This window comes from Apteryx rowi, unplaced genomic scaffold (assembly GCF_003343035.1).
Source record: "Apteryx rowi isolate R43461 unplaced genomic scaffold, aptRow1 scaffold_38, whole genome shotgun sequence".
NCBI lineage: Eukaryota > Metazoa > Chordata > Aves > Apterygiformes > Apterygidae > Apteryx > Apteryx rowi.
Window position 1 is genome coordinate 1,817,992 of NW_020450307.1, and position 21,907 is coordinate 1,839,898.

General features: G+C 38.2%; 1 protein-coding gene across 9 annotated transcripts in view; it reads right to left on the bottom strand.

Moving 5' to 3' along the window:
• KIF1B (kinesin family member 1B) overlaps positions 1–21,907 on the bottom strand; it is a 98,406-nt gene that overhangs the window by 29,582 nt on the left and 46,917 nt on the right. For 6 of the 9 annotated variants that reach the window (XM_026073970.1, XM_026073969.1, XM_026073968.1 and 3 more), the window contains 7 exons: positions 21,260–21,440; positions 20,522–20,594; positions 7,469–7,562; positions 6,559–6,707; positions 5,759–5,937; positions 4,688–4,825; positions 3,674–3,922 (listed from right to left, as the gene is read on the bottom strand). In XM_026073970.1, the coding sequence (XP_025929755.1) occupies positions 3,674–3,922; positions 4,688–4,825; positions 5,759–5,937; positions 6,559–6,707; positions 7,469–7,562; positions 20,522–20,594; positions 21,260–21,440 (1,063 nt within the window). Of the gene's footprint in view, positions 1–3,673; positions 3,923–4,687; positions 4,826–5,758; positions 5,938–6,558; positions 6,708–7,468; positions 7,563–11,253; positions 16,246–20,521; positions 20,595–21,259; positions 21,441–21,907 lie in introns of those variants that run through there. The other 3 variants (XM_026073972.1, XM_026073973.1, XM_026073975.1) reach the window with 2 other exon arrangements.

The window sequence follows — 21,907 nt, forward strand, 5'->3', positions numbered from 1 at the left end:
AGATTAGGATCTAATTCCTTTTCAGTCTGCTCCAAAGTGAGGTAAACACTGGTAAAATCAGAGTAAGGGAGAAGACATTAAATTTAAAGTAACAAAATAGGAAGGGTGCTTTTGTTTGTTGGTTGGTTTTAATTTTCAGCTTTGAAATTTCAGGTGGTGTTCATTTGAAAAAGAACCCCACCATACCAGAAATCAACTCCCTCCACTAACAAACTGGAACCATTCACTTGGACTGGACCAGGGATGGAGTTCAGGAAGGTATGCAGTTATATGTTCATCAGGAAAAAAGCATGCAGGTCAAAGACCACATCTTAGGCCAGGGAAAAACAGACATTTTTCCCAACAGAAAGGGATCTAAATAGCCTTGTATCAGTATGTATGCAATAAAAGACAGTTTCACTAACTAATACAGGCAGTCATTACAGAAGCCTTCCTCCTCCAAAGACAAACTACTAGAAAGAAAAAACATTAACTAAATGGAAAATGTATTTATATGTGCATGGCTAAAGTTCTGAAGTTGCTATCCAACATATGAGAGCAAAAAGCATTCAGCTTTATTAGCAATTGCAATCTGATCACCTCAGTAAAATGACAATCCCAAAGAAAAATATTTCATATCTTCCTTCAGTTCCTTCCACCCAGTTACCCAACTCACTGCAATCATTTTAACTTAGAGAAAGAAAAGCACATAATGCAAGAAGTCTTAAGCTTCCTGTTTGATGAAGAAATGTTGGATAGCTTCTGTAGAATGGAGAGCAATAGCACATTTGCTGTACAGAGAAAAGAGATGTTTTATGCAGCAATACTGCCTTCCAGTGCCGTTCCACCTGCTTCATCATAAGACAGTATCAAGTTAGGAGTGGATGAAAGATTAAGGTTATCCTCCTCCTCTTCCCCACATCTGGGAAGATTGTTCCACTTCCCAAACACCCCATATATAAGTGTTCCCCTGCACCTTAGCCCAGCAGACTGAAAGAGGGGGAGCTGTATTAGCAGAAAGATTGGTGAGGTAAAATGGCATACTCACAACAAAACTAGAAATGAAATTTAACAAACAATTTTTTTTTAATCAAAACAAAAACAATAGAACTCAGAACGATGACAAGTATTTTTTTAAATGAACACATCAATTCAAGATTAAAAAAAAAAACTCATAACCCTCTCCCACCTCCCTTAAAAAACAGCAAATGCTTGATATGTCACACCATTAAACAGAATCAGACTTAAAGACATCCCAGCATGCCAGAAGAGATGGCTAAAGGGACCAGCTCTTTTTCTTTTTTTCCTTAATTATAGTTCAAATAAAAGGCAGCCAAAGTATGGGAAAATAATACTGTGATGCCCAAGGAATTGGATAGCTATATGATCAATCTCTCCTCCTCCTCTCCTTCATGACCTGACTCATCATTGCTGATGACAGAAAAAAAATATATTTCTGTTCCACACATTCCACACCATATAAAGCAGCACACAGTTAATTAAAAATATTAAGGAGTTTTGGTTTTATTATGAATTGAACTAGTGTTGCCTTGTGCTCAAGGCAATATCTGTCTAGATGGACACATCCTCTGATAACTCTAAGTCACACTGTTCAAAAGTAGAATTCTCATGCTGGGAGATATTGAGCAATGAAAATTGTTTGTACTTGACGGTGATAAACAACACTAACAGCAATCTGCTGCCAGAATCAGCACAAAAGAAAAACAGATTGAACTTCACCTACAAATAGGACAAAGTGATTCAGCTGCCATTCAGAGAGAATACAAACCATACACTCAGTTTCATTCATCAATACAACCTACAACCCAAGTTGAGTTCCTTAGTACATGCAGTTTACATGGTTTCAGGCTAGTTTTACTGCTGCAACCTTGTAAGTCTATGTATAGAGACAGAGTTCAGTATTCTTTCTAATATATCAATACAGGAAGCAAGTTATGTAATTGCTAGGAAGCACAACTGTTTTCTTTAAACACCACATTTGCTCCAGCCATGTAGTACTTCCTGAAGAATCTGGGTAATGGAACTGTGAAATGAAGATGAATAGTTCATTTTTTTCCCAAGTACTGAAGGCCCCACTCTGAAAGAACACGCACAATAGCAAAAAACACTGACTATGCCAGCACTGTTACAAGAAAGCAGTTCTAGCCATTACAGTTAGTGCACATATGCTACAACCAGCTGACAACCACTACCAAGTCAGTTAAGATGGCTTAACCCGAAAGAACTGAAATTTAAAAAACACATTATCAGACATTGCATATAAGGGCACAAAGCCTCAGAGATCAGAGAGGACTACTCTAGTTCCTTGCATCTTTAGTAATTATAATTTTTTTTTTAAAGACTAGATTGAGGAAGTTCCAAGTCCAATCACAACTTGTAAATAGGTCCTCTATAGACAAAGAGCGAGGTTAGACAATACAGCTGAACAAACCTAACAGCTTTTCCCCCACCCATTTCCAAAAGGGCAAACCGTCCCCTTTCTACAAATAAGACAACCAAGTTTCCTGCGTTTGATGAAACTGCAAAATGACCCCACTTTCCTGATCATGAAATCTTTCCTCTTACAGTCTTGGAAAGCATAAGTCTAGCTCTGATCCCTTGTTATTTGTTCCTCCCTTCCACCAGCCATGAAGTCTCATTCCTCTCTTTCATGTGACACGTTTGGTGATCACCTGCCTTGCTGGTTTAACAAGTAGACTGGCTTATTGGGGGATGAACCAAGAAAAAAGCGCATTTGGAGAGAGGAAGAGGAACAGAGGGGAGCTATATACATTATTTCAGTTTCTTGTCATTGGTTACATGTTCCTAGCTGTTTGAGAAAGAATGTGGTACTTTCCACTGCTGCTTCATAGTCTTATAATGCAACTTGCTGTCCTATCTACACCACAGACTGAGGTCAGATAGTGCCTTAATCATATCTAGATTGGTAAAATAGGTAATACTCTTAAATATATAAGGCAAACTTCTTTCAAAAATCTGACCAACATAGCATATGGGGTAAGCACTGATAAACACCAACAGCCAATGAATTTTAATGATGATGATCTTTCTCTACATAATAAATAGTACTGAGAGTCATACATAATCTGAGGAGCCAAATCATCTCAAAGAACACTTTTCCTCATCCAGAAAGGGCCATTCTTCTTCCGCCCCCTGCTATCTTTTCTCATCAGACACAGAGGATGGTAGATGAGTTTTCCAAAAGCGGATTTATTGGGCTGGACTTGAAGAATTAATGCTATATTGTGAGATTCTCTTTCAGAGAAGAAAATTATGTACTATGATACTACTTAGGGATCTTGCAATGGCCAAGTAGGGCATTCATATAAATAAGGCTTAAATACTACTATACACAAGCAAAAAGACATTCATTCTATGTGACAGTTATCTAAGAAATATTCACTCATGGATATATATCTGAAATATATTCACTCATACTGTCCAATCTAAAGATTATGCTCTCAACTAGCTCTCAACTTAGACCATCAAATTTGCTGACAATAGAACTTGAAATTTAACATTAAACTACACTCAATCTCTGGCAATTCCAATTTATGCATAATGACTATTATTGATTGGCTTAATAGATATTCTGTGCAAAACAAGGCAAAGCCATTGCAGCCTACAGCAAGAGCTGGTCCCTTTTGGCCTTTCTCACAATAACCTCACCAACCTTCCCACTAAAATGAACCAAGGGGACCGGTCGTAAAACGGGTCGTGCCCATCATTGAAGAGGTCCGATCCCTCCTCAGTTCCAGCGTCGGAGCCAGTATCATCCACAAAGGCCTCATCATCAAAGTCCTCCATCTCATCCTGCTGTTCATCAGCCAGTTCAGTGATGTCGGAGTCAGCCGTAGAGAAAGTGGGGGAGGGTGTGCGATCAGCAAGACGCTCATTGACGCAGCCATGGAAAATGGGGGAGCTAGATATCAGTTAACGGAATACCGATTAACACAGTGAGGGGAAAGAAGAATGCTTCATTCAACAGGCAGCTGTTGCCATCAGCACAGAGCCCATCTGAACAACAAGCAAAGGCTTCAAACCATCTGGACTGGAATGAAACGTAAGGAAAGGGATTGCTAAGAAAGTCAGGTATGAGGTGTCCTTGAACTGAGCAGAAAGCAAATAAAAAATGAATACGAACATGGCTGATCATACAAATGTTGACAGCACATCCATTCAACAGAACTATAATACTTATTTCCAACACATAGCTTTTTTGTAAATGAAAAAATTGTAAAGATGCAGCTGACATCAGAAAATATTAAAGAATCCCATCAGACATTCAGTATTTCCAAAGGATATGACCAAACTGTTTGAATCACGTACACAAATAAGGCCCTAGGCCACTTTTCCCCTCAGAGTTTCCAGTACTCTTCATAGTCTCACAGCTCTCTTCCAGTGACTTTAGATAGAACTTAGCTAGGCACCTTTTTTAAAAATAAACTTAGAATTTATTAAGGGTCCAGTGGAATCAGATTCTACAAGGTTACACCAGTACTGGCAAGGTTCTGAAGAGCATTTTATCCTTTTCACTATAGGTTAAGTCTAACAAAAATCCCTGAAAGACAACACACACAACTCTCTCTAGTGGCTATACAGTTTGCAATCATATTCAAAGCAAGAGCCCATCCAAGAACTGACAAGAGTTATCACTGTACTAGGAGCTGAAATTATCATTGCATACCTTCCAACAAGCTTGAACCAATGAAATCTATCATAAAAAGGGTCACTGCCAGTCATTGTGCTTTCACTCTCATCCTGTGTATTTGATGTCATTTCCCCAGCTCTGTCATACATCTCACGCATCAGCTCCAACCTCTGTCTGCATAGAAGAAAGCAGGATGGACAAAAATTAATGCAGAGCGAAAAAACTGAGAAAACAAAGATACACACACTGAAATCACATCTACCAAATAAGGGAGATGAATTCAGGGAGAGAATAAAACTTTGTTGAAAAGTACACAGAAGAAAGGGAGAATAAAGAACAGAGGAGCCTGAACACTGTACTGTACTAATTCTCTGACATGCTAGCAATTCCGGGAAAAATTTTGTAGGCTAAGCCCACAACACGCTGAGGCAAGATCACTGCAGAAGAGTACGTAAATCTCAGATTAAGTTTAAGCTTCTAAAAAATTCCTCCTTCACATCTTATTTTGGCACATTTTTGGCTTACTCCCTACTCCCCCATCAACAGGTGATGTTGATGAGTAATTTTAGGGAGTTTTTGCATTCCACTCCAGAAACATTAGCATTTTCACTCAAAAGCAAAGCGATTCCTTTTATACACACACACACACACACACACACACACACACTATTTCAACTATTTCAAATTACAGACAGTCAGAATTTGGGCAGTTTCAGTAGAAGCAGAATTCTCTTTATTTAAGCATTATATTTTAAATTGTGCCCTATAGCGCTAGGTTATATAAAGTCAAATGGAAAAAAGTCTTCCTAATGAAAGGAACTTGAAAAATATTAATGCAGAGAGATGAGCTGTGATGTGCCRCATGAGATTAAAGAAAAAAAAAACCTAAGTCCACATTAATAAGGTTATGTGGAAGCTAGGTGAGATGTTGGAGAACAAATGCACTTGTTTGAAGAATCCAGAAAGCTAGTATTATAACATACTGCAGTGTCTGAAGAGTTGGCATTTGGGAAGACACAGAGAGAAAAACAAGTAAAACACGGAGAAAGAATAGCAATGAAGCTCCTCGGATATAAGGAATTTTGTTCTACAATAACATTTACATACTTGAGTTTTTCTAAGGACCAATAATGCGTTGCTCCATTCTTCAGATCCTGGACTTCCACAGCTACCACTGTCCGGGGGAAAGGCCTATTATCCCGGGTCTTCTCCATCTCAGTGGGCAAAAGTTCTGGAGGCAGTGGTGAGTAGAGGGTGTCTGTCAGCAGGACAAACTGAAACTGCACCTGAATGACAAAAAAGAAAACTCGCTTTAGTTCAGAGAAGTCAGAGAGCGCAACATTACAAACACGGGCTAGAAACATAACTAAAGCAAAGTAYGAAACCAGTCTGACTTTGATCCCTGAGAACAGATCCAGTTTCATTAAGTCACATGTTTTTCAGTCTCATAATGTCACAAAAAATTTGTTTTGTAGATGAATACATCTTGCCCTTATCTTCAAAGCTACCAGAGATCGAGAAAACTATAGACCTTTCTTAGCACAACACACTGCAACAGATTGTGAAGAAGCACCTACTTCTCTTCTCTTGGAAAGATGAATGACCACACTAGGTTAAAGGTGAAAAGGAAAAGACAGGCCCCTGGGGAGATGTGCATGTACATGTGCTTGAAAGAAGCATGAAAGAAGAGAATGACAGCAGAATATATCAGGCAGATTTGCATGGTATACTCATTCAATCATGAGTCTCAATTATAGAGACTCATCATTTTCTGAACTCTTTAAAACTCAAACCAATAAGCAAGAGGCATGCAACTAAGGACTACAGATAACTCAGTATTTGAAGCAGGATTACACAGTTAATATCAATGAGTCAGAACATTCAAAAGATACTCTGCATGGCTTTACCTTTTTCTTTAACTCTACACTGATTGCATTGGCTTCTTTCAGATACACTGCATTTCCCCAGAGTTGGTCCCTCAGTGAAGTGAACTGGTGAAATTTCCATTTTCTGAAAGCCCACTGAGCTAGCTCATATTCATGCCGTGTCCAGGACACTGAAAAGAGCAAAGAAATAGAGTAATCAAACACCATGGCTTCTTCTCTAAATGACCACATGCAGTATCTGACTGCATCATCAAATTCTAAACAACTCTTCTGGAAATGGAAAACTGAAAACAAAAACCTGCATTTTTATTATTCATTGAGAATAACTAGATTCAATATTTCACCACTGGCACTGAAGACATAATGACCAAACAAGTTAAAAGATTTAGAACAGGCAAAACAAAACAAATGCTACTCCTATTATTTTAAATTAACTAGCAATTATTAAAACCAAATGCTGAAATGCTGGAAAGAAAGTATTATGGGAATAATAAAGCTCTCTATCTACTGTCCAGAAATAGAGTTATAATCTCACAGCACACACTATAAGAATTCCTATCAAGGAGGAAAAAGAAACCTCAAAAACAAAACAAGGAAACAAAGACATTAGTAGTATTTTTGTTTAAAACACAAACTCTGTTAGAACCAAGAATATACAGATTCCTTCCAGTTCAAGACCATGAAATCAAAGCTTGTGATTAGACTAATATGTGTATCAATTGAATTTGGGGATGCATATCTACTGCTTATGTGCGATCTATTCTATGAAAAGGTATTTTACATCTTTACATTGTGGAAATTACAGGATTAGAGATTATGATGAGTTTCATGGGTTTCCAAAGCAAGCTTTCCATCTATTGCAAGAGTCATTATATAGCAACTATTCCTTTAGGCTTGGTTATGTCCCAAGTACTTTTAGTTTCAAACTCACCTTCTTCCTCTTCCTCTTCTTCCTCTGTTGTTTCAGCTGCCAAGGATCGTGTCTCTACCTGCTTCTGTAAGGCCTGGAGCTTACTCTCATAGTCCTGTGGGGAGAGGAGATACCGTGTAGGAGAAGGACAGACAAAAGCAAAGAGTACAGTTAAGAGACACAAACACCTCAGACAGAATGACAGACACAGAGAACAGATACATAAAGATGTTTCCATTAACTCTCAGAGGTTACACACCAATAGCTATTGTTGTAGTAGAATCTCTCCTTTTTGAAAAATAGAAAGAGAGGACAAGGATGTCCCTAAGAGAGGCCAATACAATCAAGATTTTATTTATATATATATTTTTTAAGCATCAGATATCCATGCTCATATCTGTAAGATGTAAAATTTAGAATTTTTTCCCTAAAGACGCAAAAAAGCCGATTTCTTGGGAATTTGCTTTTTTTATTTTTTAGGGAAGGTAGGAGAGAATCAGAAAGAGTATAGAAATAAATCTAAAAAGGGAAAGATTATTCACCTTCATTTTCTCAAACACAAGGATTACGAACGCTACTGATTATAAAATTCATTTCAGGTTTTAGAATAAAGACATTTTGTTTTCAATTAGGTTCTCTTCTTAGGGTGTAACTACTGTTCTCTCCCATGTATATTTAATATATCAGAAGATGAAAAAAATACCACTTCCAAGATAAAAAGTTTGAGCTTATTTATGGCAGAAGCACATTTGTTCTAAACATGTTCCACGCCTTAATATACTGAAGAGATCCAGGAAGTTCAATCAGGCCTTTTCCTTTTTTGGAGAGAACTTTATGCCCCTGCTCCCCAGGTACATATATATTCACAAAACACATGAAAAGTCACAGTCAAAGATTCAGATTCATCTTGCAGGAAATGTTTAGATCCCATTTTTCAGGAGCTACTACTTGACAGAGCTCATCAGGGAAAGTGTTTGGACATACCCATAAATTGGAAAGGGAGAAGCACAGATCTTAGCCCTGGGGGAAGAAAGCAATTTCTGCAGAAGCTTGCCCATGTGAACAAYTCCAATCTGCCCTGTAAAGCACGCAAAGAATTCTGTGCAGAAGCAGTGCCGTAACTCTTGGGCAGCACACTCCACTGTAAGATCATTTTCTTCCTGTTCAGCATAATCGCTCCTTGAAATAAATGCCCCTACAAGCTAATAACTCTTTATTGTTTGCTGGTAAAACAAATGCTTCCCCCCATTTTGTTTTTTTTGCTCTAGTTACTATTCTTTGCAGCTATATTTAGAACAGACACAGTCACAGCGCTCCAGATCCCAGAACCTACTGTACTTTAGTTTTTAAAGATAATCCTTTAGTATGTATAAGCCATAAATTAAATTGGCGTCTCAGGATTTTTATACAGGAATAGAGAGGCAGATATGCACCAGCAATTCACTAAAAGTGTTAGAGCTCTTTAAGAGAATTCCTGAAGTCACTCATGTTGCATTCCAACCTTATCTCTTCTTCCACAGTCCCCAAATCCTCAAATTATTCTCCAATTCATTTCTTGCAGACAATCTTATATCTAACAGTCACAGAGGAAAGCTTTACACAGTCCTCCCATTCTATTCAAGCATCCCACCTAAACTCTCCTGCTCCTTTGTTTCCTTACAAGTACAAGACCTGATAGAGTCACAATGTGATCAGATCAAATTCTAACACAGGTTCAGGCAGAAGGACCTTGGGACAGTATTTGGAAAGGAGGTAATTCTGAAGTATGTTCCTTTAAGTATTGAAATAAGATTTCCTGGAGGTGGCATTAAAACATCAGCAGCTGTGCTCTTAGAACAACAATATGCTGAAAGTGCAGAACTTCCAGTAAGTTAAGATCTTTACAGGTCCCATGATATTTAAAAAAGAGAAGACCCAAATATTGAAGATACAATGCCTTTGTATAAAGGCAGCATTAATTTTTTTTTATTTTCCTTTTGAAATTTTATTTGGCTAAAATGCTCCTTCTTCAGCTGTTTCTGCTCCATTCCCTCCGAGATGGCTGCACACTAACAGTGTATGAGGACATTCTTCTGTATGTGGTATATGTTTCCTAAATCTTAGCCTAGCAGCAAAAGAACCACAGAGAGAACCTAWGTCTTTTCTCTGGATATTCCTCCTGAAATTTTTAATGATTCACCACAAAATTATTACATAATTTGATAAGGAGGTTTCAGACTCATCAATAGTTCCAGAATGCCCAAAGCGTTCTTAAAAATTCTTTAACGTAAAGGCACAAACTTTCTTTTTTTTTTTTTCCATACATGTAGCTAATACTATTACATTTGAAACCAAGATAAGAGTTTAGATCTGAAGTGACAGAAACAAGCTTATCTTACTTTCAAGGAAGGGCAAAGAATTTGTTTTCCTGCAGTCTGCAAGAGATAATCTGAGGCTGTATTTTGAGTGACTACATTCCAGGAATAAAGAATATGTTGGAGAAAAGTTTCAAGGAGGAAGCATTTAAAGTAGTGTTTAAGTAGGATCTTTGATCAGATTCATTTGGAGAAACTGAAAGGCTGCAGTAAGGAAGGGTCAAAAATCAGGAGTGTTCCACCCTAAAATTTTACTTGCTAACGTGAAAAGAACAGGTCTGTTACATTCATTTAAAGACATAAAGACTTTTTCTTGTGGTGGTCTTTCTGTATTTTCAGACTTGTGAGCCAAGTAAATATATTTTCTACATATCTAAATACCTAAAGACACTGAATATAAGTAGACGTTTTTTCTATTATCTCCATACTACCAAACCATCCACTACTTCTAAAACTAAGTAGAAGAATTCAAGTTTATTCTCCCATAGCCAAAAAAGAAATAGGTACCATTTAGTCAGGCAGAAAAAGCAGGACCCTAAGATTGCCTCCTGGCACTTGATACTACAGTAGTATTGAAAAATAATTGGTACTGTTGCTCAGAGGATGAATTTCTGGTTGGTTCATACAGAAGGGGCACTGGCTGCACTGTACTAAGAAGGGGCGGTTTACTCTGACAGACTGGACAGCTCCCCAGAGCAGCATTTCCAGACCTGATTAGTGATTATACACACATAATTGTTAGTAACATGATAAACATAAAGGTGCCTCAACTGCTAGAAAAGAGCAAAGTGCATCTGGAAGCCATCTTGAAGGTCCAGGCCCCAGACGCCCCGGCAGCCACAGCACACTGTTGCACAGCTTCAGGCTTGCTGGGATCGTTAGCTGCATGAACATGGAGGAAGGGAATGCAATGTCGGTTTTGCCCAGGGGCATGGAAATAGCTAGGGCCATGCTAATCATGGACTTTTTGAAAACAAAAAAAAAAAGTACATTCAGACTAAACCAAACACTGTACCATAACAGCTTAAGTTATTATTTGGACCTAGATGATGTCTAAAAAGGTACTGTAGTGTATGTGGCTGATTTCTGCATACCCCCTTGAGCTATGAATAACTTTTTTTTCCCCCCCAACTCCATAACTGTAAAAGCCAATCTGTGTAGGCTGCTTTTCACATAACTTTACAGCAGAACAATAAGGGTAGACATACAAGAACCAGCTTGAGGAACAATTAAAGAAAGAAACATTAAAGGTAACTCAGCGAGAATATACCAAACCCATGAGAAAACAAAATCAGGACAAGACTACAATCAAGTTTCATTTCCATGTCACTAAGACAAGTCTGACACTTACAAGAGTGTTTCATAGTTTATTGAAAGAGCACTTGTTACAATACAAACCAGTTCTGCTTTACACAACGCAGATGCTTGCTCTTCAGACAATCCAAAACTTGATTTTTTTTTTTTTTTAACAATAGATCTGAAAATCCCATTTAATTAAAAGGCAGCTCACTGCCTTCTTTACAGTACAAATGGGCACACAGCACAGATTTCTCATTTGGCAGCTCTTGAAGTGGTTCAAAAGGGAAGTATCTGAGTCAAATTTTAACATATAAAACTTAGGACAAACAGTGAGGGAGATACTGAAACTATGCTGAACACATTCATACATATAGCATCCTCTAGTTGGACAGATTACTAAATTCAGATTGCTTGAGAAAGGATGCTGAAGTGAATCAGAGGAGCTTTAGTGGCATGCATTCCCCCCCACCCCCAAATCCACATGTCCCTAGTGAGTCTTAAAGGATATTTAACAAGTCATCACTACAGCACAGGTGGATACAAGCCAGCTGTCAAAGCACACAGCACATCAGCACTTAGCAATGGCAATTAAGTTTACTGAAACAGCAYTCCCATCATGGATGCTATGTTTCCATTAGCCTGAAAGCCTTTTCACACAGCCTTCTATGGAAGCAGCTGTATTAGTGTTCTTTAGCCCCATTAATACAGAATTTAAAATGAGAGGTGTGCACATTTCTGAATACTTAAAGGAGATCCACAAGTTCTCACCCTGTTTCTCTTTCAGATGAGGAACTGTATTTTAATTAATATTCAGTTCCTGAAGTGGCCAATTTTATGGAGTTTTCTTCCAAAGTTTCATTTCTGTAGCATACTCTTAAAAGCCAGGAAGAAGGCTTCTGTCTCCGTTTTGACATCRACTATTTCTTGTTCTTTTTTGTCAAATCATACAACAACAAACAAAAAACAAGCCAGGTTGTTTGTCTAGAGCTGCACTAAAATAGTGGCGCAATAGAGATGGGTGGTAGCTTATTGTTCATCATCATCACCCAGACATTTACAGATATTTCTTAGAATTTTAAGCTAAAAGGAGTTGGCAAAAAACTTTTTTCAGTATAGTATTTAAACATTAAGTAGCAGTTTTTCATGTCAGGACACAGTTGCATGGACTTCAAAATCACTATATGCTCAAACATGCACTGATATTGCACAGATAACCACAATGCTGCACAAATACATGGGGGGCACACCAGAAGATTGGTTTGGTCTTCTCTCACCATCCACCCCTATGCAGACTGTCTGGCTCAAGTATTCTTACAGAGCCAAGAGGAAATTCCAGAGTGTGCGTTTTTAAAAAGGTCCAAGCCTTTCTGAGGATATGAAAGAGAACTCATTACCCTTGACATGCACCAAAGCAAAGTGCAATACACTACTAAAACAGAATTCTAAAATAAAGGTAACACCACAACACTATTTTCAGCCCCAAATTCATTTTGCAATGCTGACTCAAGCTCAAAGAAAGTATTGCCTGTCCACAGAGCTTTTTTCCCTTGAAGATTCGAGGAATTTGAGGTGATGTCTTATTTCCTTCGTTCAAGTAAACCAAAGTATGAGACAAAAGCAAGTGGCAAAGCCATATTTGGACAAACAAATTAAACCTGCCATAAAAATGGCCCAAATGGTGGGACCGAATGATTCTTTCGGGAAAAGTCAGAGGATTTACTTTGGATCTCCTGTATCAGAAGGCCAGTATCCTATCAGTAACATATGTGCAGAGACTGCAGTGTTGACACTTGATTAAACAATACAAAAATGGTGCCTGGCTGCCACTTACCTATGAGTTGCAACCAGCACCTATACCATGCACAGTTGGGAAAGGAAGGAAAAAAAAAAAAAGTAGGACAGGAAACAAAAATAAGATGGAAGGTAAGCTTAAGGCACTTTCTACTCATCTAAAGCTATGCTGAAACATGCAGAAGTAACAATTACCAGTAGGGCTTGTATTTCATCAAAAATAAGCAACCTCAAGTAAATCAAGTGCTATTTTGCACAAATATCCAAGTCATTTAACTGTACAAATGCACTGCAATGTGGACCTATCTCACCAAATCTGGTGTAGTAGCCAAGCTGGTTTTAAAAAACATTCAAGTTAAATTTAACAGCAAAACAGGTCTTCCTCAAAGCTTTAGATTGGCTTATACTTAAGTCCACAGATTTTTAGAAGTAAGCTCAATTCAAGCTCAGAAACAAAGAAGAAATTGTTTAATTAAAATTGAGACTTTCCTATTGAGATAAATTCTCAAACTTATAAAGGCTATTCTTTAATCAATAGTTTTTCTGTAATTGGTTTGAAACAACTTTAAGCATTTGTTTTATGGCAATTCACTTGCAAGAATAGGCACCTTCAGATTAAAACAGAAGTTAAAAATTGTAATTTGCACTTTGAGAGTGAGGAGAAGGAAAATGAATCTTTCCTCCTCAAGTGATCTTCTCCTTTGTCAAACAAGCCTTGAAACAGTGGTGTAATTCAGGACCAGAGGCACTAACATGAGGTATCACATTAATCTTAAACTGTTCAACTCTCCTTTCTCCACCCCAACCATTTCAGAGTAGTGATCTATAAATCTTCATAAGAATAACTGTTTCAAGAGCATCTCCCAGACTCATAGCCCGAGAAAGCTGAAAAAATAAAAAGAATTAGCTCTTTGAGGCTTTTAACTACACCATTGAGTGTCCCCCTCCCCCCCTCCCAAAAAAAAAAGAAAAGAAAAAACACTACACCCTGGTTCCTTTCCATAATCTCTGTATAACAATTAAAAACTATTATATTTAGAGATACGATGAGAACTAGAAAAAACTTATTTCCATAACATTGCTCCAGCCGTATGTATATTCCAACATACAATTCCATTCAGGCAGGCTTAACTGTCACAGCAATTTCAAACCAGTATGAACTTAGGCTGAAGGGCAAAAGACATCTTCTACTCAGGGAGTAGGACTGTGGTGTGACCCAACTGCTCTTCTAAATTTCTGTCTATCTACAAAAAGCCACATATCTTGTCAGCCAACAACTTTTGGTTTATAGATTATTATTAAAAAACTTGGGTTAAGAGTGGAAAACACCATACTGAAGAGCCAGATCAATTTTAACATCAGATGGTCAGTTTCCTCATTTCTAAGAAAAAGGTCACAAGAAACATTCAATGCTATAAACTAAATTCCTCTTTTGATTGTCTACATAAAAACACACGAGGAAGGTAAAACTTTATAAGTTCCAGACAATATTTTCAGCATTACAAAAAAACCTCCAAGAAACAAACAAAAAAAAAAAATGGTAAATGAGCTAGCAAGGAACTTCTCCCCTCCACATCCCTCCCTCCAAGTCTTCTAGTCTATGAAGAGTTCTTACAGTCTTTCAGAATGTTCTTCCAATCAGGGTTGTTAAAACTGCACCAGAAGTCACATGCAAACTGAATGGGTTCAAGGGCCAGTACCGTGTGTTCGTGTGTCAAATCACTCAAGTTCTACCTGGCCAAACAAAACCCAAGACATGAGCAAAGCCAGTCCTGGCTTTTTCTTAATGAAATGCCAGCATTGTCCCTGCTTCCCTCCTCCCCCAAACTAGCGTTGACCGACTAATCATACTGTAGTTTCCCTGCCCGCTTTGAGATTAGGTGCTGAGAATTGGCGCCTCATCCGCGGGGGTGTCACAAACTGGTTATAGTGGTTAAGCCGGTCAGTCTGTTTTGGGTGGAAGTTAGCTGTATTGCCTTCTGCACTGCCTCCGTTGTTGTGATTGCAGTAAGGCTGACGGTGCTGGTGGATATGACGCTTTTGCTGGAAAGTCTGCAGGTCTGGGTTCTGCTGCCCACTAYAGGAGTGCAATGATTCAGATGAGCCAGACGTCTGACGCCGCAAGCTTTTCTGAGAGCCATTGTTGAGAGAATTGCTTCTCCAGCGTAACTGAGGTGGTGGCTGCTGCTGATTGCTAGGCTGTGACTGTGTGTTTAACTGCTGCCTGTTAATTTGGATATTATCTTGATTCCTCTGGGGGCCATAGAGGCTCCACAACTGTTGAGGGTCTTTAGAAGCAGCTCTACTTTCTTTTTCTTTGTTTTCATCTTTGTTCTTATCATCTTCTTTTGGAATTCTAACCTCAATAACTTCATCCTCTGTGATAATTATATGAGTGCCTGGACTCCATGAGTTTCTATGTTTGGGGTTGCTTTTGAAAGGAAACCGGGGCTTGCGATTTTCAGGCGGGATAAATCGGTGAGGCATATTTTGTCGACGAAGCTGTTTTGCTATTTCCTGCTGCTGCAGATTTTTAAATCGAATCTGTTCTTGCCTCATCCACCGTAATCGCCCACGTCTGAAAGCTGGATCACCTGCCATTAACTGAGAAACACGCTCCTCTTTCGCAAGATCATCATTCTCACTTCTTTTTAAATCATCTGTGGGCTTTTTATCCACATCCACTACACAGGCAGAATTTGGAGACTTAGCATTAGCTATGTTTGACTGAGCTTTCTCTGGAGACCCTATCAGAGGTAAAACCTTCTCCATTTTTAGCATCTTATTTCTAAGAACTTTTATCTCTTCGTCCTTCATGTTGTTCTGCTTCTTCACTTCTTGCAAAATATCTTCCAGTTTGTCTATATGCACCTTAAGGTCATCCACATCAGTTACTCCTTTACCATTGGCCATAACATCTTCTATTTTCTCATCTCCAACTCCCACTGTGTCCCAAACATCACGGGCAACAGCTCGCCATGATTCACGCTCATTTGGATCCTTCTTCCCATACATGGCACAAAGCTCTTTCATTTTAACAATAGCCAAAGCCTCGATCTCCTGTCTAGTGTGCCTGAAGTCATTGAGCGCTACCTCATAGCATATCTCTTTCACAGCTTGAATCTTTAAGTCTGAGATGGTAACCCACTTGGAGTCTTTGCTAAGGCGCCGGCGTTGGGGTATCTGGTACATTTTAATAGGCTCTCGCTTCTTCCCACTGCTGGGGAGGCCACACTTTTTTACAATGGTTTGGAGCTTGCTGGGGGGCAGCTTCTCTCTCAGGGAAGTGATCAGTCTCCAACTCTCCTCACACGATCTCTTGTCCGAATCATCCCCACTATCAGAGTCTGCATCCTTTGGAAAAACAAAAATCAAGAAGTGGCCCCAAAATAACCAAAATTAAAATTGTAAGGAAATGGAAAAGCTAAACAAGAAGTAGCAGGCAAAGAAAACTAAATCAAAAATCAAAACAGAACAAGTGATAAGGAAGTCTCTCAAGACTGAGTGTTAGGACATTAAAATGTATCTTCGAGAGTCACGGACTGTCAAAATTGAAGCTTTTCACTAAACCAAGATTAATATTATATTTAAGTCTTGTCAACTCAAAAGAGGAGATAACCTAAATTCTTCCCTCCCAATCCCTTCCAAAATGTTTAAATAGATCAGCTTTATATAGATCTTTAATTAGATCAACTAAAACCAAGTTCCTAACCAAAAACAAAACAACAACAGCAAAAAAAACAAAAACAAAAAACCCACAAGTGTAAATCGCACCTCACGTGCTACAAAGACATGCAAATCCCTGCCACACACATTTGCCTTGGTTACTGCTGTTGCTTCTTTCAGCAAATCCTCCCCAGGTAGGTGAACACAACAGCCATCATAGAAGATGTCATGAGCAGCCAGAGTAAGTCAGGTTAACRCTGGTTAGTAACGTTGCACATGGTTGCAGGGATGCTCAAGTTTAGAATCCGCTTCACTACAACAGCAGCCAGAGAAGTGTTAGACGATAAGAAAAAAATGAAACAGAAGCAGCTGAAAGGTTCAGTGTTAAAAGGACTATAAGTGCCACTATGACAGGTGAAGACAGTGGTTCATATTCCAAGATGTGCTACAAGCTAAAGGGATATCCAGAATCAGAGTTTCAAAGTTTTTTTTTTCCTCCATTTTGCCACCTTGCTGTTTAGTTTAAAAAACATTAACAGTCTTGACTGTCCGAAGAATGAGTGTCAGAAGAACGTAGCAGTAATGACCTTTTTATTGTTTTAATATGAATTCTCTATTTGATATCCTTGATTTCTCGTCTTCTCAAACCCTAGAGCCTGGAGCTTCCATACACTTGCTAAGAGTTATGCTTGTTTTGCTTCTTCATTAAAAGTTTTCCATCTTTTGCTAAAACACTTTTATTGAGCAGTGCGTCAGGTTTCCATATGCTAGGAGTGTCTGTTCAGGTATACTGCCACCAGAAGTTAAGCATATCCATTACTGCCTACTGCAACCAGAAATTAAAGTCAGGCTACTTTTTAAAAAGGATTATTAACTTAAGACATCTCTTTAACAAACAAAGTTCTACGTATTAATGTGATCCACTAGAACCCATAAGATCTTCAATAATTCACAAGTCAATCTCTAATGAACTCCTAATGCTTGTATTTTTCACAGGAAGAATTATAATACATGAAAAAGTCAGGAACAACAATAGCCAGTTACTCTAAAACCAAAAGAAATCCATGTCATTGGCTTTGAACTAAAGGTTCCTAAACCTAATTTAAAACTTTGTGTAAGAGACCACAAAGAGTGGGGTGTACAGTATAATCTATATTGGGAACAATGAAAGGGTGTATAAAAAAAAAGTTCTGCTCTATGGTCAACGAGCTCTATAGCATAAGATTCATGTTATCTGAGCTTCTTGTGACCTTGTGTACTTTTAATAGTGAAGATTAGCACAAGAGAATCAACTTCTCTTAATTTAGGCCAAAACACGTTGGATTAGAAACAGAATAAATTCCTCATGAGTTTATGGCCGACAAAATTTGTGGAGATAGTATCTAACATACTCTATACTGCAGTGGAAATGAAAGATGCCCTGGAGGAAGACACCATATGCTGTATAAGCTATACATTCAAGCCTGTGTCCAGAAAGGCAAAACACGAGCTACTCGAACATTGTGTCACAGGTTACACACGACTATATAGATTACATATTTACTGTATTACTACTTATGGGTAAAGCATGTCTTGTATATAAAAAGCTGATAATGAGACATTATGTGGTCACTGTCCTACATGCACTCAGACATTAACTAACCCAATTAGTAAATGTACCCACCTTCTAATACCAAGYGGTCATTACAAAGGCATAATGACCAAGAAAAACAAGGTAATTTTCGCTCTAATAAACACATTTTCGTATTCGATTTGAGGGATGTACAATGATTATTTTTATTCTCAAGAAATGCCAGCAATGCAAACATATTAGTTATAAATTTGTGAGGGGAAAGAGCTATCGTTTATCATTTTTGTATAGAAAATCTAACAAATCAATGTCCAAACTGGTTGGCATCCAAGCACTAAACAAAATGATAAACAGCATTAGCCAGCATATTATAGCCAAGATTATTTTCCAATTTAGAACAAGAAGAATACTTATATTTCTACATCTATCTTATATAGCAGTAAGTTATAGAATCTTGATACTGTATCTGGATATTGCAGCAATGTAAACACTTTCAAGGCACATAGGCTGAAATGCATTCCCAGATCTCCAGATCATTATTCAACTGCTACTGAGAATTAGGAAGATATTTATCCTGCCCATCCCAGACTCTTCAAACAGTGGCACAGAAACGACCAGATGCATTATGAAGTTTCACTATCTTTTGCAGTATTCTTACTAAACATTGTCAAAGGCAGGATACTGCTTAACAGACCAGTGATCTTATTTATTACGACCCCTTACAACTAGGAAAGCTGTTCTTAAGGAATCTACCTTGGTTAAGTGTGTAGGAGAGTCTTCTACCCTTGCCCACTAAATAACATCAACAAAAATAAAACAAGCTTATATAAATCAGTAACTCGATCACATATTGAATAACCCACTATTTAAAGAACCTTTTCTTAATCTTAAGTATACAGGGAAACAAACTCCCTTCACAAGGCTTTTATAAACACAGACTTATTTGAAGCAGATCCCCAGACAGCCAATTCTCACGTTTAATTCATGTAATAGTTTAGCTATCTAATATGCCCGTCACCAAAATTTAAGGGAGGGAATTCCATGACTTGCACCTCCTTTGACACACAGCCAAATCCTAACTCAATACTCTAACTATTTTTCTTTTCATGCACTGATTTTTTTTAATTTTTTTTTTTGCAGTACTACTTTCAACTATGCAAGTTTCAATTATAAAATTGCAGAGACTAAGTATAACATTAGCCACATCCTAACTTCCTTTCTGAAGTAAGTCTTGCTTTGGTTCAAACTCTGGAACTGCTCCTCTCCATCCAAGAAATTAAACCCTTCTGACAGAATAATTAGAGATGCAGAAGGCTTTACGTGCACTGTACAATATAGAATAAATGAAAAACAATATAGCTTCTATCTATTGAAGCCACAGTACCCTGCTCCGTTCTGGTTCTGGGAAAGATGGAAGAGCTTTACGGTTTAAATCCAGACATGCTATCTAATCCAAAGTTTTTAGAGGTCTCAAACTCATACTACTTCAAACAAGCAAATAATGGTTTGAAATAATTATTGGAATTAAGGCACAACTACATTTGCCCTCTAGCTAAAAAACAAACCAGCCCCCCCCCCCCCAAAAAAAAAATAGTTAACAGAATTAGGAGACTCAGGTATCTTAAGGAATCTAGATTCCTTATCTATATCTAGATTTCATTCCTGGGCTTGGTCATGTTTTTCAGATTCACAGGGAATAGGCTACATGCATTTCTATTTGTAATGCACTTCATAAGATATTCACTGCGAAAGGACTAAAGTCTTCCTATATCAGACTTAAATTATATTTCCTATTTAGGCATTTGGTGGGACTCCCATTGTTCTGAATGGGTTAACACTCCCCTTGCTCCCTAGACATAACCTCACCATCAGCACATGTGCTATTAAGACCCTTACAAGGAACTCCATGCAGGGGGAGGGAGAAGTGTTAAAACATGCACAATGCAGCAACATTTTCAGACATCATTCAGAAAATAAACCTAGCATATCAATGTTCTAGAAGTCCCTTTGGCAGCATAAAATTAGTATTTTCTGGTGTTCCAAGACAAAACCAAGGCAGACACCCCCAAAACCAGCTGATTAGACTACTGAAAAGCAACTTCAAAGGCAGAGAGCGTAGCCATGCCCTTCTTTAAGCTTAAGTTTCAATTCAAGAAATCCGACCTGTCCCAACAAGCACTGATTAATGCCTCTCCATTGGCAATTGCAATCTCTGAATTAAAATGAAGGAGTTGAGTCACACTGATCATATTCACTGTAGACACAAAGTATTGAAAGCAAAGGGAGAACTGCATTGTGCAAACAACCCAAGCAGGTTTCCTAAGCTTTCAGATAAGCAAGGATAGCAATTACTGTTTGCCAAAGGTATAGTTAATCTGAAATAAGGACACATACCAGCCTTTGCTGCTCCAACAAGAGATCAGCTTCCTCTTTCTCCTTCTTATACAAAATCTCCATTTCTTGTAATCTGAAGAGGGACAAAAAAACAGAAGCAGCCAAACAGATCATTATTTTCATACTGTTTGTGGTATTAGTCCATATACAGAGCAAGCTGAATTAAAGTGACAAAATAAAACTCATCCCACTTCAAAGTTAACTATTATTTGTCAATATATGAATATGAAAGTTACAGTAATTTCTGCCCTCCTTCAACCAAAAAAACAGCAACCAAAATAAAAATCTCAGTTTATTTGGAATAAGAACTCCTTTAGATCTATTCAGTGTATTTATTTTCAGTTATATAGGAGAGGTCTAATAGAGTACCAAAGAGGAACTGAAACTTCCTAGAATTTGCAATACAATCCTGCCCCAAGATCTGGTCTATAGGGTCTGTGGCAGGTGGTCAAATGGGATTTTTAAAGGAACTAGAGTACTGAAACATGTAAGTAAAGTTATGAGCCAGTCTTCTGAACACTCACTACAGGCAGCAGAGACACTACCTGGCAGAACCAGCATTGGAGTAAGTTGGAAAGGGAAAGGTACTCTAGCTTTGCTTTTTTGTGGAAGCCTCATTTAAGAAACTTCCATATAAACCAACAGACATTATCTTTGGGTTTTACACTGACACCAGCCAAATGGACCTACAGCTGTCTCTATCTTGTTTCAAGTAAAAATTTGGAGTTAATTCGTTACCTTTTCTCCATCTCCTGCTTCATGTCGATACCCTGCTTCTCCAGAAGCTCCCTCTGAGCAAATGTCCAGTCAACCGGCTCAGAGGGAGTCTCAGCGGATGGCGTTTTCTCTCTTTCTGCTCGTGCTTGTTCTGGATGGTTGAATCTGAAGACATGGTTTTTACCCATGATGATACGATTGCCTAAAATGGCAACYAAGATTAACCTTTTGAGGTAAGGGTTCCAGCACCAACAGAAAGCACAATTTAACTATCAGTACCATTTATCCTGTTAGGTGGCAGCAGCAGAAAGGATTGCTCAACAAGGATTTAGGTATACATTCAAGTTACCAGGGGACAAGGAAAACAAGAAAGAATGCCTAATTTTTACAGAACAACCTACAGCTGATATGACGAAATGTTCAGAGGAGGACATCACCTCAGGGGACCAATCAAATGTTCTGGCAGAGTTTGTTAAAATTAAAGGATAGACTCGGAGATTGACCAACAGTTGCAGTAAATAAAATACATCACTAAATCCCATTCCTCTCCTCCAGAAAATGGTACACAATTTCCAGTAACAGGGTCAAAATATGGGCAAAAGTCACTTCCGCAGATTTTTCAACTTGGAAAAGCCTGACTTGAAAGACTTGAATGCATTGTGCTTCCCC